The 18,689-nt window shown below is 39.5% G+C and overlaps 1 protein-coding gene across 5 annotated transcripts in view; it reads right to left on the reverse strand.

Moving 5' to 3' along the window:
- Positions 1–18,689, reverse strand: part of ppfia4 (PTPRF interacting protein alpha 4) — a 699,209-nt gene that overhangs the window by 33,571 nt on the left and 646,949 nt on the right. For 3 of the 5 annotated variants that reach the window (XM_043716866.2, XM_043716865.2, XM_043716869.2), the window contains 6 exons: positions 16,206–16,220; positions 15,322–15,415; positions 12,177–12,258; positions 7,139–7,339; positions 3,981–4,043; positions 70–96 (listed from right to left, as the gene is read on the reverse strand). In XM_043716866.2, coding sequence (XP_043572801.1) covers positions 70–96; positions 3,981–4,043; positions 7,139–7,339; positions 12,177–12,258; positions 15,322–15,415; positions 16,206–16,220 — 482 coding nt within the window. The remainder of the gene's footprint in view (positions 1–69; positions 97–3,980; positions 4,044–7,138; positions 7,340–12,176; positions 12,259–15,321; positions 15,416–16,205; positions 16,221–18,689) is intronic. The other 2 variants (XM_087973636.1, XM_043716868.2) reach the window with 2 other exon arrangements.

Consider the following 18,689-nt stretch of genomic DNA (forward strand, 5'->3'; position numbering starts at 1 on the left):
GAAGGAATTACGAAACACACACTGTAATCATCTGTCGATTCAAACATATTTGAATGTTTCTATACTCACCTGAGCCCAACTGCCTTCCTCATTCTCCTAACAGGTTAGCAAGTTAGTACAAGCATTGATAGAAAAGAAGAAATGAAAGAACACTCTGATTAGATCATTCAATATGCCTAAATTGCTGGGCTAGAACATTACTTCACCTCATCAATATATTTGGCAAAATACAATACAAGTTAGGTCCATACAGTACGCCTCAATAATTCAGGCAAATCAGACTCTGTATGGAAATTCCAGTTTGAACATAGTGAGCATCAGCAGGTTAAACTGTAGAACAAAAATTGTTAATTTTCCATTACCTTAAAATCTCTTGCAATCAAAAATAAAATCAGACAGAGACTGGACCTCACCAAGGTAAACATGCTTGGCTAAATATTAATAAATGATTTGCAGTCAAACCAATCTCTAGAAAAGTAAGGGTTTCACCCTCAGTTAGGCAATGGGGCAGAGATATTGGTTATCTTATAAACCATGGCAATAAGGAAGGGAACTCCTTGGAGGTTAATGAGGGCAATACAGGGAACCTTGTGTAAATTGATTGTCAAAGTTGTTTAATAAAGTACTGGGTAATATACATCTTAATAAAATTGGAGTTTGAGGGATTCTTAAAAAAATTAATAGATGGATGTGGTTTCTTTTAATGGAAGTTTTATGTTGCAGTGTTAGTGTTCCATTTCTGGGCCAGAAGGTCTGCGTTCAAATCTGACAGTCCCAGAGGTATGTCAAAACATGTCCAAACAGGTTGATTAAAATAACTACAATTTTGTCTAGGGGCTGGAAATTAACGAATAATGACAAAGAGTTATTTTAAAGTCAGAAAGGAATCATCAGTGGGCATGTCTAAGATCTTTCAACCTTGCTTTACAAAATTTCCTGAATCTAGATTCTTCTGAGAGGATGTGAATGACCTGTCATCTAGAAGTTGTCCCAAATACTCAAAAATTGTAGAGTGCTGGGAATGATGCCCCCAGAAGGAGTCAGCCAGGTTAGGTGGTCAGGCTTGATACCAGCATCCTCATCCAACGTCAACTAAAATTGGGAGCACCAGGAATGGGAGTGGGAATCCCAGAATTGTGTCCTGCAACCAATCTTAAATGGCTTTTTGATAATACAGGCCATTACATACAAAGTCAAGGAAATTAAGCTAAAACAGTGGCCTGGCCTCAGCTGAAGTATGTGGCCAATTTGTGCAATGCACTTGAAGAGTGATGCCTTGGCCTTTAGAGGGTGTGCACACAGCAGGTGTACCAGAATGGTACCAAGGATGAGTCAATTCAATGATGTAAAGAGATGAGGTGCCACACTCCTCAGAGAAGATGAGGAAAGATTTGTTTGAGGTGTACAATGTTATGAGGTGATCCACAGACTAGACAGGGACAACAATATTATTGTGGATATAGCGCCAGTAACAAAAGGATACAGATATAAGGTAATTGTTTAAGTAACCAAAGACAACTTAACGAATTACAGTGAGTAATGATGACTTGGAAAATACTGCCTGTTAGGCTTGTGGAAGGAGATTCAATAATAAATTTGTAAAAGGGAATTTGATAACAACTTAAAGTGGCTTCCTTCCAAATTATAATTTTCTTTGATTCTGACATGAATGATCTTAAGAACGCATGCGGTTTTGACACATTTATCATCTACAGTAACACAGTAAATTCAGCTCAAGGGGAGAAATATTATTGAAGAGTTGAATTGACTAGCCTGTATGAAAGATATGACAATGTACTCCCTGACAATATTGCTTATTAAGATGTAGCTTTAGGAAGAATTGCAGAATGCGTTCCCCTTCAGTGCAGACACCACTTGTCAAACTTCACTCCCAAAAACAGTCTTATGCAGTAGTCTATTCTAGTTGTGCGATAGGTACCCCTTGTCAACCCTCATTAAGTCTATTACTAGGAGACCCTCACTTGGACTGTATTATCAGAAGCTTAATTCCACTAGAACCTCATCAAAATAGATTATGCCTGAATTTATTGAAATTACGTATTACAGTCTTGATAGTATATTCTGTGTTGGGCACTGTATCAATTTCCTGTCAGCATTATGTTAAGTCAAGTATCAACCAGTTTATTTCAAGCATCACCCACAGGAAAATGTTCCCTTTAATTCCTGTTCCAGAAAATCAGTTCACTGGAAATTACTGAGCCTGCAAACAAGTACCATGAATTATACATAACAAGAGCTAAAATTGCTTGCCATCACAATAAAACAAATGGCAAAACAAGTAAGAAGTGCTGCACAACAGATGTGCATAAACCTACCCATGGTGAAATGATCCACTTACATCCTGTTTAAAACAATAATCTCCTCATTCAACCACCAGAATAAATCTCAAACTCCACAATTAAATTCCTTCTAATTCATTTAAATGTTTTAATTGACAGAATAAAATACTCTCTAGAAGATGTCTTGTGATTCAGTGGTAGTGTCCCTACGTCTGCGTCAAAAGATGCAGGTTCAAGACCCACCTGCTGCTGAGGTGAGTCATGACCAAGCCAGGTGATTACAAGTAATTTCAAACACTTCCTATTATTCAGTCAATGTTAAAATCAAACACGCCTGAGTCAAGAAAAGCATGGGTTTGATGCACTGTCAACATTTTTCCATAGTGGTTTAGCAACATACTGAACCCCAAGCTATTTAACATAATTTCCCAACCACCAGATTTTTTAACTAACAATCCACTGTCTGGCAGTTCATGGAATCATAGAATCCCGACAGTGTGGAAACAGGCTGTTTGGCCCAACAAGTCCACACTGACTCTTTGAAGAGTATCCCACCCAGACCCATTTCCCTACCCTAGTACTCTACACTTCTCCTGACTAATGCACCTAGCCTACACATCCCTGAACATTAAGGGCAATTTAGCATGGCAAAGTTATCTAACCTGCACATCTTTGGATTGTGGGAGGAAGCTGGATCACCCAGAGGAAACCCACACAGACATGGGGAGAATGTGCAAGCTCCATACAGTCGCCCAAGGCAGGAATCAAACGCGGGTCCCTGGCATTGTGAGGCAGCAGTGCTAACCACTGAGATTCCATGCTGCTGAATTTAATGAGCAATTCTAATTGAGAATGCTAAAACCACCCCTACATCCATGAGGCTGATGAGATTTCTAACACATCAATCTAGGACTTGATCCTAAATTCTGGAGTATCACTGATAGCATGGGATGAAATATTATTGTTTACCCATAACACAGTGAAGTGACAGAGATGGCTGGACAATGGGTTGGAACACCAACTTGTTCAGCCTCCTCTGCAAGTCGGTACTAGTAAACTGATTGAAAACTTTAACGTTGAGCACTTTACGTCTTTGCCTTACTGATGCAGTGAAAGAAGTTCACTGCAGTTTGTGCAGAAATCAGTACTTTCCTGTGTTTTTCAGATTACCTCAACATCATTCTATGATGATACACAGGTAATTTTTCCTTTCTTCCACCCATCACTAATCTTGAACCAATAACTGTTGATGTTCCTTTAACTGCCCCTCTTTTCCTGTTGGGTAAGCATCTAGCCTTCACTCTCCGATACAAAGAATTCCAAAGTTATAAAGTAGTGCCTTATCATTAACAAACAGTTAACCAGGTTTTTGTTTTTAACATTAATTGAACATCATTGATCTGTCATGTTTTCACATTACTAAAATTCATTCTGTTCCTGAAAATTGTTCCTGAAAATTCACAATTGCTAAGTTTGATACAGGTTCATTGAAATGAGCAGGTATTCATCTCATCATAAAGCAATTAAAAATGTAACACTGCTGAATACTTGTTTATTGTAGTTAACAAATTCAGCTTAATATTTACAAATAGGTAAAAAGAAGAGGGTTTAAAAATGAAAATAATGTTCATAAGAAACTCTTCAATGAAGCACAACAAAGGTGGACAGGGATAGACTAACCGTTTTTGCTGAAGCCGCCATGTTTTCCATTTCCTCATGAGTCACCCAAACATTTCCAGAGGACTATGTGGAAGGCACAAGGACAGTCCAGTAAGCAGTGTTAGAGGAGAAAAGTATTACACAAAGGAAGAAGTGAAGCAAGAGATAGTTTATTAATAACACATTTTCCATGCATTGTTGTTGCCTGAATGAATGCCATAAAACTATACAGGTAAAGAGTTTCAAGGATTCTCTAACAATTACTCTCTTCAAAATAGATGACCCCACACCCATTAATTAGTTTCCTTCTGCAATGGAGAAGGCAGGAGAGTTTGTGCTGCATACTTGAATCTATGAATACTCTTCCTGATCTATTAGCAGAAGTTGCAAATTCACAGGCTGGGAGTGGCTCTCTGCCTCCTTCCTCCTAAGGGCTGCTACATTTCCAGAGAGAATTCCAACCCAACCATCTGGCTAAGAACTTCCAAAAGTAGCTCATAAAGGATCAAGAGTGTGAAAAACTCACTTAACTACGTAAGTGAATAAAACTGTATAAGAGCAACTAAAAGAAAGGGATTTGACTTTTCTGCATTGAAAGAAGGAAGAAAATTGAATATTGGGTTAAGATTTAAAATCAGCAGTCAGTTTCAGGACATTCACACCTTTGTTTTTAATAAAAGATAAATTTTAAACATCACTATTATTCTCTGTTAAGCACTGAATATCTAAACAAGTTTTTTGATACCAATTGAGGATTCCTTTGAAGGATGCCTTTTTCACTGATACTTATATCACCACGCTGGTTCTAGATCAAATATGAGCTACAATTCTCTCCTTTCAAATTCAGCTTCCAGTAATATTTTTCTTTAAAACCAACCATACAGAGCACTCATCCCTCCTTTAAATGCGGCTGCATTTTAACTCAGTACATCAAACTTTAAAATCATTTGAGCAAATCAGCAAAAGAAACAATTGGACTTCTCTGTGTTGTTCAATGACAGCACATAAATAGTTCAAAAATTCACCTCCTCTGACCAACACTTAAAGAGAGGGCTTTCAATTATTTGGCACATCCAAACTCTCAGGCAGATGTCGCCTTTTCGTTAGTGCAATCCCATGTCACATAGTGTTCGGGCTTGTGAATTTTTTTTCAGCACTGACAGGCCTAGGGGATGAACTTTTCAACACTGTGTCCTTCAGAACTTGCACTGGCTAAAAAGAAATCAGCACAATTGAATGCACTGAAGCTGTGGAAAAATTTAAAACTGTCCCCTATTTGCATTCTCCAACTGTGCGATGCAGCTGGATGAACACAATTGGTTTTGATTTTGATAAGCTGATCATCAGAGTTGGTCCAGTAGTTTAAAAATGTTCAAGTATTCTTGAATTCAAATATGAACATGTTTATTTTGACATGGTTCTAAATGTATTAATTAATATGAGGGCATAAGTTACTTGAACACTGAAATATTTACAACTTAAAAGTTCGAGCAAGTCACTCACTACAACCAGATATGCAATTAATAACTGCAATATAATTACAGCCATGCTTCTGAGTTGGAATGTTTGGTGATCAATACAGAGACATGGGGTTAGAAATGCAGTCAAGAAGATTCCACAGACCTTTAAAAATGGTGGCCAGGAGCATGAGGGCATGATTGAATCTACATTAGATTGTTAGATTTGTTTTTCACCTTCAGGTTACACAGAAGTCCCTCCATGGGAGATACTGGATGACTGCCTGTAAAGGTGGTACAGGTTAATGAGGACCACGAGTTCTTGAGTTGGCATTGAAGATAATGGGGATGGGTGGGGGTGAGGGCGAGAGAAGCTAAGATCTTTTGAAACAACTGGGATGAAGCACCAGAATACCGAAGGACCTTCTAACCAGTCTGTTTCCCACAATCTGCTTCTAGGTTTGTCAGATAAGCAGGAGGCTGGAAGAACACAGCAAGCCAGGCAGGATCAGGAGATGGAGAAGTTGAAGTTGAAGTTTCGGATGTAACCCTTCTTCAGGACTGAGGGTGTAAGGCGAGCTGCAAATAAAGGGGATGGTGGGGGCAAGGTGGTGAAGTGGGGAAAGTTAGAGAGTATGACCTGGTTGGTCAATGGGAGAGATGAATCCGGTAGGTGGCTGAGAGGAATGGAAGAGTGGGGGAGGGGTTGGGAAGGGAGTTGGTGGATGGAAAGGGAGGTTATCTGAAATTGGAGAACTCAATATCAAGTCCTCTGGGCTGTAGGCTGCCTAGGCAGAAGATGAGGTGATTGTTCCTCCAATTTGTGGTTTGACTAGTTGTGGCAATGGAACAGGCTAAGGATGGTCATGTCGGAAAGGGAGTGGGAAGAGGAATTGGTTTGGCAGCCCAGAATCTATTCTGTTACTGCCTTGTTAAAATGAAAATTCAGACTTCTGGGGCTCTTTAAAAAAAATTAGCCTTCCAAGTCAGGAAAGTTCTCCACTCAAGCTACCCGTCTTGGTAAGCCAATTGTGTGTGTCAATTAAAACAGTCTAAAATTATTAATATATTAATTTCACAATGCACGAGACTCACTTGCTGTCCCAGCAACATTTATAGTATATTCTCCAATTGTAACTGATTGTAAAGTTCACCATTGAAATATCTGTTATGTATGGGAAATATAAATACAACATAATGATAAAGTGATGATGATCTAACACCCACAGTATGACATATTACAGTGCGTGCTTTACATTTACCTTCACATTATCTTAGCATCACATCTTTTTCAGTGCAAGCATTGCTATTCATCAGTGCCATGTATATATTGTGAAAACAGGATAGGTCACCATAAGCATCTCAACATTCACAGAGTACTCCAATCCAGTCATGTCAGTGGCCAATATCTGGGAGTATTTCCAAAAAGGACTATTAAAGTAGAATCTTAATAGTAGTGATCAGAAAGCTGTAAAGTCATCTTTGCAATGCAGGTTGGGATAAAATTTCTCGTCAACTGCAATATCTAATACACAATTGGGAAACTTAAACTGATCAAAGCACTCGAGTGTTGCTCTGCCTCGCATTGCCAATGTAGAATATTTTTGACAAGAATTCATATTACCTACTGTCTATCCAAAGAAGACGATAACTTGACCTGATTCACAATATTTATAATCTGTCCAAACATTTTGAAAACACAAAGGAATGCCAAAAACCTACCGTTCTTGATGTGGGTGGTGCTGATGGACTTGTTAATGACACCATCTCCTGTATTGCCAGTCGGAGTTTCAATCGATGAAGGGGATTGCTGATTCCAATCTCCCTTTGTATCTCTGTGTCAGACAAGGCAGACATGATAGCACCACTCTTCACGTTGGCTCGACAGGCAGCTACGTACCAGGCTGGCATCCCCACCCACAGCTGTTTAATGTTACAGCAAACATGAAAGATTAACATTATTTTCTGGTTTTATACAGTAGAAACCTCTATTTCTTAAACAAAATGCTTTATATTTTGGCGCAGTCCAGTTGTAAGGAAAATTTAAATTACTATTACTGATATGGCAAGAGAATAGACATCAATGATATTTGTGTGGGCCTTTTGCAATAATGATTATTGTAAACTTACATAGCCTCAACTTGGGCACAGAGGACAACACATCCTTCAGGATGTTCTCCCCAACAATTCTGTTCAGTTGGTTATGAGGCTTCAGTCTAACATACCCCTCACTAGTATCCTCACATACAATGAGGAAGGATACCATTTCGACTGGGACAACACAACCATCCTAGGACAAGCCAAACAAAGACAGGCACGAGAATTCCTAGAAGCATGGCATGCCAAGTGGAACTCTATCAACAAACACATTGAGTTAGAACCCATCTACCATCCCCTGAGAAAAGGAACAGGAAGTGATTTCACCACAGGAAATGACATCACCAACCCAAAGAAACCCAAACTTATAAATAGAAAGCAGGAATTTTCAGCATTACTTCGCCTGAGGCCCACTGAAGATGTTACCTACTAGAGTAACGAAACATCTGGAAATGTAGCTCAGCGGGCGAACCTACATCCAAAACCTCTTTGCTGCATTTTAGGCTAGCCTACAAATGGCATAAAAAGCAAACAAGCTAGCTTCTCATATTGGAAGCTTACCATTTCAGGCATACTTCAGAGCAAACTGGATATACAGATCATCTGTCTCATAATGAAAATGGTTTCCAAAGATTGTGTTTTGTTTTCTTATAAACACTCCAACCTAAGCAATGTCAAATCATACCAATACATGACTTGGATATCTATCAGAAATAATTCGTAGTTCGTCTGCCCATTCTACCTTCGCAAATTAAAAAATTCAACAAACACTTCTCATTGTAGACTTATCGTTCTCGCATCTAAAACAGACTGTTTGAGCCCTGAGAATGCCATGTTAAAAAATGAAGCAATGGTTGCAGTGGACAAACAAAAGGAAATTCAAAAACAATGTCAGTTATATTGACAAGGCAGCTTTGTGATAGAACCAAATTTCAGTGCTAACTTTACATCAGATTAGATGGGATGGGGTGAATTATAAGGACGTTTTTAAAGGGACACAAAAATTGGGAAGTATGGATTTTCCAATGGTTTCGAAGCATGGATGGGGATTGTGCATGAGGACCCTGTGGAATCCCCGTCTAGTAGATTTCAAAGGAACTGCCTGTGAATCTGAGGATTCCACTTGGCAATTTCTCTCGGCCTGGAACGCTCCAAAATTGGAGAATTTGGAGGGTTCTGCTGCAGTTAAGTAAATAGTTACTTGGAAAAGGTTAGACTGTTAAATACTTTGTCTAACTTCTAGATAATTATGCAACTGATCCAAAACTTACTTCACACAGCTACACCTCCCCTTGTCTTGTTGATCACATCCTGATCTGACATGACCCCCAAAACTTTCTATCAGACCTTGAGCTATGCTAACCACTCCATTACTTGCCTGGCCTCCTTGCCACATTTTTTTTTTGTACCTTGGCACACGACTCTCTTCACATTCTCCCACTCCTACTCACCTGGCACACTAGTCTTACCTATCTGGCACCTTAACTATACACTTAACTAATTTCCTTATGCTGTCACAGAAACTGTCAAAGTGGCTGTCTATGAAGCCGGATTATGAAATCACACACTACAGCAACTAGCTGTGAAAATCGTTTGCTTCCCCCATGGACTAAATGGGATCTGTCAGAATGAAAGAACAGCTCTGCTTTTCCGAACGAGGCCTAATTGGAATCTCCTCTTACAAATGTGGAGTTCTTCCATTTCGCGAAAAAGGAGACCGGGTCATAATCAGCACCTGATTGACAATTCTTGGAAAATGCAGCCCATAGAATTGAGGAACTCAAGAATTATGGAAAGAAATGAGAAAGGCATAGGTAAAGCGAGGTTACAATGAACTGGGGTAGTGAGTTTGGCAGACTGGGTTTGAAGATTCAGTGAGGAGAGAATATTATTTTTTCAATTAGAGGCACTGCAAGTCAAAGAGAATGAAGGCAATAAATATGCAGGACTTCATGCAGGATGGGTTGACACCAGCAGAGTTTATTATGAGCTGCAAATGTAAAGAGAGTGTAAGATGGGAGACCTACATACCTACGTAATTGAGTCTGTAAATGATGAAGTTCTGCAGATGGTTTTAGTGCTGAATAGGCTGGGATGGAATGGACATGGATAATGTTAAAGTGTGGTCTTTCTGATTGGAATGATATAGAGTCAGAAAATGTGTTTTGGATCAAGCAGATTGAGGAGTTTGTGATAATCACTGGGGAATGGAGTCATTGACAAAGATTGGAGCCCCTGATGGGAACCAAAAATGATGGCTTTGATTTTCTCAACATTTAGCTGGGATGTGAAGCAGGGGTAGATGGAATTTAAGATTTATGCAATTGAACAAGCATTCTAATAACGCAGATGTAGAAAATAGAGCTTGGAGTCTCTCTTGTGTACATGTGGAAACTGTCCCAGTGATTGCAGGTGATGAAGCACCAGGTGGAAGACAAGGTATCAAGGATACCTTCTTGGAGAAATGAATGAAGTTGGGATGAGTAGTTATTTCTACAGAGCATCCATCTCCAATTAGCTAATTGGGAAGAGAAACATTAATAACCTACAAATGTTTGGTTGTTCAAAACTTAAAACATTAGTATATTGTCAAATCTTTCACTTTGCAATCATTAGGTGTGATTCTTCAAACATTAGATGTGATTCTGCTTATTGGTCAGTATTTATTAAATAACCCATGATTGAATGGCGGAGTGGACTCGATGGGCCGAATGGCCTTACTTCCGCTCCTATGTCTTATGGTCTTAACTCTGACTGTGCTAAGAATTATATTGAAAACCAAGTTATGTTGATCAGTTGGGCTATCAGTGTGATTACTTTGCTCAATTACTTTGTGTTCAATGATTCTTTGTGGGTCCATGTATTGCATCCTTTTCAGTGAGGAAAGGGCTGCATACTCTCCCTCTCCTATTGCATTCCTCATGGAAATGCCTTGATCAACCACGGTCCGCCCGCCTAGTCCGTGTTCAATCAGTTAAGTCTGGCAGTCAACAGTCCCTGCTGAAATTCCATGGCAACCAATCAGCAGCATCTACCCATGCTGTATAAATTGTTTCTCCCTTTCTGAAATGACTTCCTGCATTGTGTGAATTTCTTGTTCTGTGGATCTAGCCACCACCAATCAATGATTGGGTTGCTACCACCAATCCTCCTCTCTACTTTTCCAAATCAGTAAATACTAACAGGATTAAAGAGGTGACACAGTGGCTCAGTGGTTAACACTGCTGCCTCACAGCACCAGGGACCTGAGTTCAATTCTACCCTCTGTGTGGAGTTTGCACATTCTCCCTGTATCTGCATGGGTTTCATCTGGGTGTTTCAGCTTCCTCCCACAGCCCAAAGATGCACAGGTTGGGTAACTGGCCATGCTAAAATTGCCCATAGTGTCCAGGGATGTACAGGTTGGTTTGGTTGGCTGTGGTAGTTACAGGGATAGGGGGGTGAACGTGGGCGGGATGGTCTTCAGAGGGGCAGTGCAGACTCGATGGGCCGACTGGCCTGTTTCTGTACTGTAGGGATTCTAAGTGCCCCAAGTGGGGGCTGTAAATTAAAACCAAAAAGTTAACAGACACTTATCAAAATATCACAATTAGAATCATACAATAAAATCACAGAATCCCAATATTAATTAGGGTTGGCAATGCACCCAATTCTCCTTTCTGGTCTGCTACACATCATAAATCAATCCTTCTTGCTATACTTTTGAAACACAGCATTAATCAGGCATGATAACTCCCGATGGGGAATTTTGCCTTCTGTTGGGTCTAAGGGCTTATTCAATTAAAAGTGGGTGAAGATAAATACTGATGAATTTTAATGAGAACAGTATTTTGTCTTAACCAGTTTATGGCATAACAGCAATAGGTAAAAGTCTCATTGGATCGTTTGACATAATAACTAAGAATATCAGGGAACAATGACACCACTTGCCTCCATCAGGATCTCGAGTTGGATTTCAGTTTAATCCACAAAGACACGAGAATTAAGGTAGAGCTTAATGCAGTCAGAATATATCCTGATGAGTACATGATTAAAGGTTTTAACTCTGTCTCTCTTTTTAGGGATGTTTAATATCCACACAGAGGTTTAGACAATATTAGATTTATTTTTTTTTCTTTCTCTTGGCATTTTCAATTAATTGCCAGGTCTTTGATTGCAGTCTTACCTGGAAAGTGTAGTCCAAAATGCAAATGAGCATTTGTAATTATCTCAAAATCCATTGAATTACAACAGAATTTCATTTGAATTTCAGATGAGAAAAATTTAGGTTAAGAATTGGGTAATAAATATCGTAGAATCCCTACAGTGTGGAAGCAGGCCATTCAATTCATCGAGTCCACATCAACTGTCCAAACAGCATCCCACCCAGATCCAACCCCACCCAAACTTAACCCTGGAACTCTGTATTTTCCATGGCCAATCCACCTAACCTTTGGGAGGAAACCAGAGCATAAGGAGGAAACCCAGACAGACATGGCGAGAATGTGCAAACACCACACAGACAGTAACCCAAGGGTGGAAACAAACTGGGTCCCTGTAATGGTGAGGCAGCAGTGCTAACCACTGAGCCACCATGCCACCCAGTAGCCAGCAAGACATCTGTGTTCTCAATCATAATGATCAGATTGTCAGAACTCCATGGATGCAGCTCTGTGGCACTTACCTCTAGCCATGATACTACTGTTGGTCCATCCCACTGTGCAAATGGCATACCCTTTCTCCGAGCATCTTCCAGCAGTTCATGCCTAGAATTCAATTATATTTAAGATCAGTTCATCATGTCCCTTGTTTAATGACTTGCTGAATGTCACATGCTGGGTTAGGATATAAATCTCAGAGAGCTGCAAGATAACATAAGGACATAAGAAACAGGAGCAGAAGTAGGCAATTCTGCTCTTTATGTCTGCTCTGAGATCATAGTCAGGACTAATCTTCTACCTCAACATCATTTTCTGGCATTATCCCCATAGTTGAAAAGTGTGGTGCTGGAAAAGCGCAGCAGGCCAGACAGCATCCGAGGAACAGGAAAATTGACGTTTTGGGCATAAGCCCTTCTTCGTGAATGAGGCTGGTGTGCCAAGAGGGCTGAGATAAAAGGTGGTGGTGGGGGGGAATTCGGGGCAGGGGCGCTGGGAAAATACGATAGGTGGAAGGAGGTGAGGGTGAGGGTGAGGGTGATAGGCTGGAGAGGGGGTGGGGGCGAAGAGGTCAGGAAGAAGATTGCAGGTCAAGACCAACAAATGAGCCACCACAGCTCTCTGGGACACCGAATTACAATTCACCACCTGCTAAGTGGAGAAATTCCTTCAAATCTCAGTCCTAGATGGCTTTCCCTTATTCTCAGATTGATTGCTTAGTTCTCTATGACAAATATATATTACTGTCGGGAAGATGGCCAAAACTGCATGCAGTAGTCTTGGTGTTGTCTCATCAAGGCTGCATACAATTCTAAGATGACATTTTTACTCCTATGCACAAATTCTCTTGTAATAAAAGTCAACAAAATATAACAGTCTAGATTTTATTGTAATAGCAATGGTGAAGTTGTCATACACTCCATTATTACAGGGTAAGCAGGAAAACAACATCTAGTCTGATTAAAGGCAGACTTTTCGGCTGTTTCTCCAGTAGGCACACTGGCATGGTCCTCATTGATATTTCAGATTTGAAATGACTGCTATGGTCTGTACTTGGAATATCTACCCATTAATTTCATGCTAAAAATGGCTCAGAAAGATTCAGGAGTTAATGTTGGCATTCTAAGTGATGATTATTACTCTGGAAATATAACTTCATAATGTTGATTCTCATCTGTTTTTTGCTTTGCTTATTGCAAAGAGGAATCATAATTATGATAGAAATTTAAGAACTAGGAATAGCAAGCTAAAACATTTAGGAATATTTCAATAGAATGGAGAGTGGAAATAAAACCACATTCTCAAAAACTGAAGTAAACCCGAGGATTTCATTTGAATCCATCATTGGTGTGCACAATAAGAAAACAACAATTCACCTGCATCACAAAGTATCAGAAGCAGTACTTCTTTCAAGTTATATTTTGTATGTAAATAGAATCAAAGCAATAGGGAGTCAGGTGTTGGCAATCTGCTGAATTAGCACTGCAGATGTAGGATTTAACATTTGAGGAGATTTCAGGAATGTGATTCTTGTCAGTCTTGCACTGTCACATAGGCCAAACAATTCACAAATTTGTCTAATCAGTGTTTTGATTATTTTCTCTTGCTTGAAAAGGCATTTTGATTCCAAAAGAAAGTTTTTTTCAGATTAGGATAGTGCAAAGTATCAACACTAATCTAAACACTGATTTTCTCAATCAAAATTCATGCAAATGTTAAGAGGACATGCAGGTCTGAAGACAGACGGTTTGAAGACAGAACTTTCACTGATTTTGAGAGATTGACCCAAGGATGTTACTAGAACTGGAGGATTTGATTTATAAGGGGAGGCTAGGTAGACTAGTTGTTGTTTTCACTGGTGCATTGGAGGTTGAAGCATCATCTTATAGAGGCGGCCTCATACAAAATCATGAGGGGAATAGGTAAAGTGAATGGCAAAGGTCTTTTCTCTAGGGTAGGGGACTTCAGAACTAGAGGGCATAGTTTTAAGGTGAGAGGGAAAAGATTTTACAGGAATCTGAGGGGCAACCTTTTCACACACACTGGTTCATATGTGGATTGAACTGTCAGAGGAAGTGGTAGATACAGGTACAATTGCAACATTTAAAAGACCTTGGGACAGTCCATGAATCGGAAAGGTTAAGAGGGATATGGGCCAAATTCAGGCAAATGAGACTAGTTTAGTTTGGTTGGCATGGATGAGTTGGACCTAATGGTCTGTTTCCGAGCTGTACGACTCTATGACATGACCTAGTTTGGATTTCCAAGATGCATTGAACTTCTTCAGACAAACAACCAACCAGCCTGTTATTAACACTTTTTAACAAAACTGCAAGAGGTCATGAAGGTGAGAGAGAAAAATGCATCTAATTTAAACATACTCCAAACATAGTTTATCTAGAGCTGTTCATAAGTGGATGGATGGGATGGGATGGGATGGGTTGATTGAATGAAGGAATAAAGAAAATTATCATATCAGCATATATTCTGCTAGCTGGTATTAAAAAACAATACTGGTGCAAAATCAAGAAAAAAGGTGACTGCCAAACAGCTAATGCTTATGAATATTAAAACATTTGAAGCAGCACAGTAGCGAGCACTGCTGCCTCACAGCATCAGGGACCTGGGATTGATTTCACTCTTGGGCAACTGTTTGTGTAGAACTTGCACAATCTTCCAGTGTCTGCATGGGCTTCCTTCCACAGTCCAAAGATGTGCAGCTTAGGTGAATTGGTCATGGTAAATTTCCATCGTGTTGAGGGGTGTGCAGGCTAGGTGAATTAGCTATGAGAAATGCAGGATTATAGGGATAGAATGGGTCTGGGTGGGATGCATTTCAGAGGGTTTGTGCAGACCCAATGGGATGAATAGCCTGCTTTCACATTGTAGGGATTCTATCCACCTATGATGAACATCAACATCTCCCCCCAGCTGTTTAATTTTTAATTGATGAAGTGGTTTCAGTGACCATGTAATAAACCACATACCACCCATGCCAGCAGAAATAAGAATATTTCCGGTAGGGGGTGGATCAAGACGAGGAAGAACGTGCTCAAGAGTGGGTTTATTAGACTTTCGCTGGAAATAAATAAATGAATTCTATTCAATTCACAATGAAAACAATCACATGATAAGGATATGTGCACTTCTTTAAACTGGCTTAAAACTTACTTCTTCTTTAGCCTTCGATCCCTCTCTGCTTGTGTTCCAAGTTTGCCCAGAGTAAGGGAGTCCTGGATGCCCATTTCTGTATCCAATATGCCACCTAGTTAACAATACAGGAATACTGAGAAAAACAGTTATGTTATTCTCATTTTAATTTAAGCTCCAATTATTTCAAAATTCCTGTATCAACTGATGGAACAGAGAACAAAGATGTCACTGCAACTTGACATATGACACTGCAAAGGCAATAAAACGCAGCAGTAGATGATGTTGATGCGTCTATACCTCACTAATAGGACAGGCTTCACACTCACAACTCTCAATATGGCCCATGATCTATCTCTGCCATGTTGTGCACTGTGCTGTTTGAAGGTTAGAAATCAAAATGAACAGGATCAATGCCTTCTTACATTAATCCTGGCAACAGGCAGGCTGCTTTTCTTAATATTTAGATAGGCAGCATGAATAGGGGTGGAAGCGTGACTGAACAAGAGAGAGAGAGGGCCTACAAAATGGGAAAGCTTAAATTTTCTACAGTCCAAACAAAGTCACAAATACTAATCAGTCCTTGTCAGGTGAATTGAAAAAATATAACCAGAGAATTTTCTGAGTAAAAGTGACTCCTTTAGGTCTCGTTAGCTCTCCTCATCATGTTCATTCCAATTGTCAAAACAAAGGTTCTAATAGCAGCAATAAAGGATATGTTAGATTCTTGTAGTATCCTATTACATCCCCATAAACCTTTACTAAAAATCTTAAAAAGATATAATTTCACAGATTATAACCATATCTCTCCCTTTCAAGCTCAAGCGCAGACTACATCATTTAAATTGTTAACAACAGAAAATGATGAATGCACTAAACAGATCGCTTACAATGTTTCTACTTACCAAAGTATCCATATCCTATGACAAGAGAGAGAAAGAAAACAATATGTAGATTTACTCGTGCGAAATTAACAGCTTAATTCTGAAGTGCTTTTTTAAATAATACAGTATTTAACTCTTAATGTAGAAGTGCAATCAAAGCTCGGTATTATTGCATATTATTAATGGCATACCATTCCATTCTAAAGATAGTTTATTCGTTTCATTCTCAAGTATGAATATTGATTGTGGGGACTGATGGTCCATTCAGCTGTGAAAAGCATCACAGTTATCATGACCACATCACCTCACATATACAATGGAGTATACTGAATGATAGTCAGGCTGGACACTCTGGTAATGGTTACTCCTCCCTAATGTAGCAAAGCAAAAACCAATACTAACTTCAATATTTCAGCTGAAGTCAGTTAATTCAACATAAATGGAGTAGAATTAGAGCGCTCACTCTCCTGCACTGCTTAAAATCACAAAGATCAGCAGCATAGCAAAATAAAGGGCACAGGATTGGAAAGTGATCAGAGCAAAAATGTATTGAGGAGGTTAGTTGAACACTTCAAAACAGAGACTGATGATTTTTGTTAGACAAAGCTATATGGTGGGAATTCAAATTGTTATGATTATAAGAAGAGACTGCAAAGAGATATGGACAGGTTATTAATGGGCAACAGAATAAGAAAGCAGAATATTGTTGAAGTGACATTAAACTTCTAACTGTCGATGTTCAAAAAGACTTGGTGTAACGATACAAGGAACACAAAGTTAGTATACAGGCACAGCAAACAATTGGGAAGACATGTGACATGTGGGTCTTTGTTGAAAAGAAATATGCGGTACAGGAACACAGAAATGTAGCTACAACGGTAAAGGGTTTTGGTAAGATGACAACTGAAATACTGCGCAAAAGATTTGGTCTCTTTTCTAAGGAAAGATTTATTTACTTTGGAGGCAATGTAATAAAGTTGCACTAGATCTATTCCTGAGATGAGAAGGGTTGTCCTCTGATAATAGACCAAAATATCTGGGCCTGGCTAGAGAATTTGAGTTCTGAAGAAGAGTGACTGGACCCAAGTGTTATCTCTGATTTCTCTTCACAGATGCTGCCAAACCTGCTGAGCTTTTTCAGCAATTTTGGTTTTTGCTGCGGAATTTGGAACATGGGTACACAGTGTCTTGGTGAAAATTGATTATTTAGGACTGAAGTAGTGGTGAAAGTTCTTCATTGAGATGGTTGTGAATCTTTGAAACTCCCGACCCAAGGGTCTTGGCTGCTTGAGTATAATGAAGAATGACATAAATACATTCCTGAAATCAAAGGATATCAGGAAGGGCAGGTAAATGGAGCTGAAGTAGAAGATCAGCTATGATAATACTGACTGGCATAGCTGACTTGAGATGTCATATGTTCTATTCTTTTTCTGGTCCTTATATCATTGTACACTAAGGCAGTGAATAATGTCCTCCTGCTTCCATGTTACAATATAAAGTAAGATATATTCAGTGTATTGTGGATCTGTTGGCAACTTATGTAATTGTTGTAACTAACTCATTGCACTAACCTATACATATTGGCAAACATGTTAGCTTGCATGTGGGCAATTCTACTTAAACAAGATAGAGGTAGATATTGACTGCACCAAGCCCCAAAGTATGAGGGCAGGCATATTTAGGGGTGACTGACACTCTGCCCGAATTAATGAAAGAGTTCAACAAATTGAGCGCCAAACAGCTAGTCCAGAACTGATCAGAAAACATCAAGATAAAACACAGGGAAAAAAAATGGGAGCATGTCTACGGGTACGATAGGCAAAGGTCTTGGTGAATCACATCAATGTGAAACACTTGTGTCAACTTTGAAGTCCAATCTTGTCAAACAACGCCAACCAATCAAAATCTATCAGCTTCTAGGTCCTGGAGAACATCATTGGAGGCTTAGTTTTTGGGGCATCAACAGCAAAAAAAACAGGTCTTTTCCTTTCAACCTCATGGATAGAGGTTTTGGGGAGAAGAGGATTGGAGCAGGACAAGGGAGTGGCTGTTAGTGGCCATCCAGGGGGCCCATGCTGGTCCTCAATGGGTCAAAGTTTGGGGTAAATAGAGGCCAAGTCCCAATTTGACAGGTAAGTTTAGAAACGAGCTACTGGTATGACAGCAAGTAATTAGGGCTTTAATTGCTGTCAACAAGGTCCCCAGTGATCCTTCTTGCCAGCACTTAACAGCTGAGGAAACAAGAAAGGGGCAAATATCTCTCTGTGGCCAGTTTGCCCAATTATTTGCCTTTTCCACCATCTTCCTTGCCGGGGAAATTTGTGCTCAAGTATTCCAGGGAAGGAGCACATTTAAACAGCTCCAAGTTACAAAACTGAGCAGATTTGTTCTAAACTATGGCAGACCATTTAACAGTTTATACAGTGAATTGGGAACTACATTCTTATGTGCAAATGAATGGGAGTAGTTTTGTTTTAGCTAAGTAAAAACAAAAATTTTCTG

This window comes from Chiloscyllium plagiosum, unplaced genomic scaffold (assembly GCF_037043375.1).
Source record: "Chiloscyllium plagiosum isolate Xiang-an unplaced genomic scaffold, Cpla_swu_hap1 HiC_scaffold_26, whole genome shotgun sequence".
Classification (NCBI taxonomy): Eukaryota; Metazoa; Chordata; class Chondrichthyes; order Orectolobiformes; family Hemiscylliidae; genus Chiloscyllium; species Chiloscyllium plagiosum.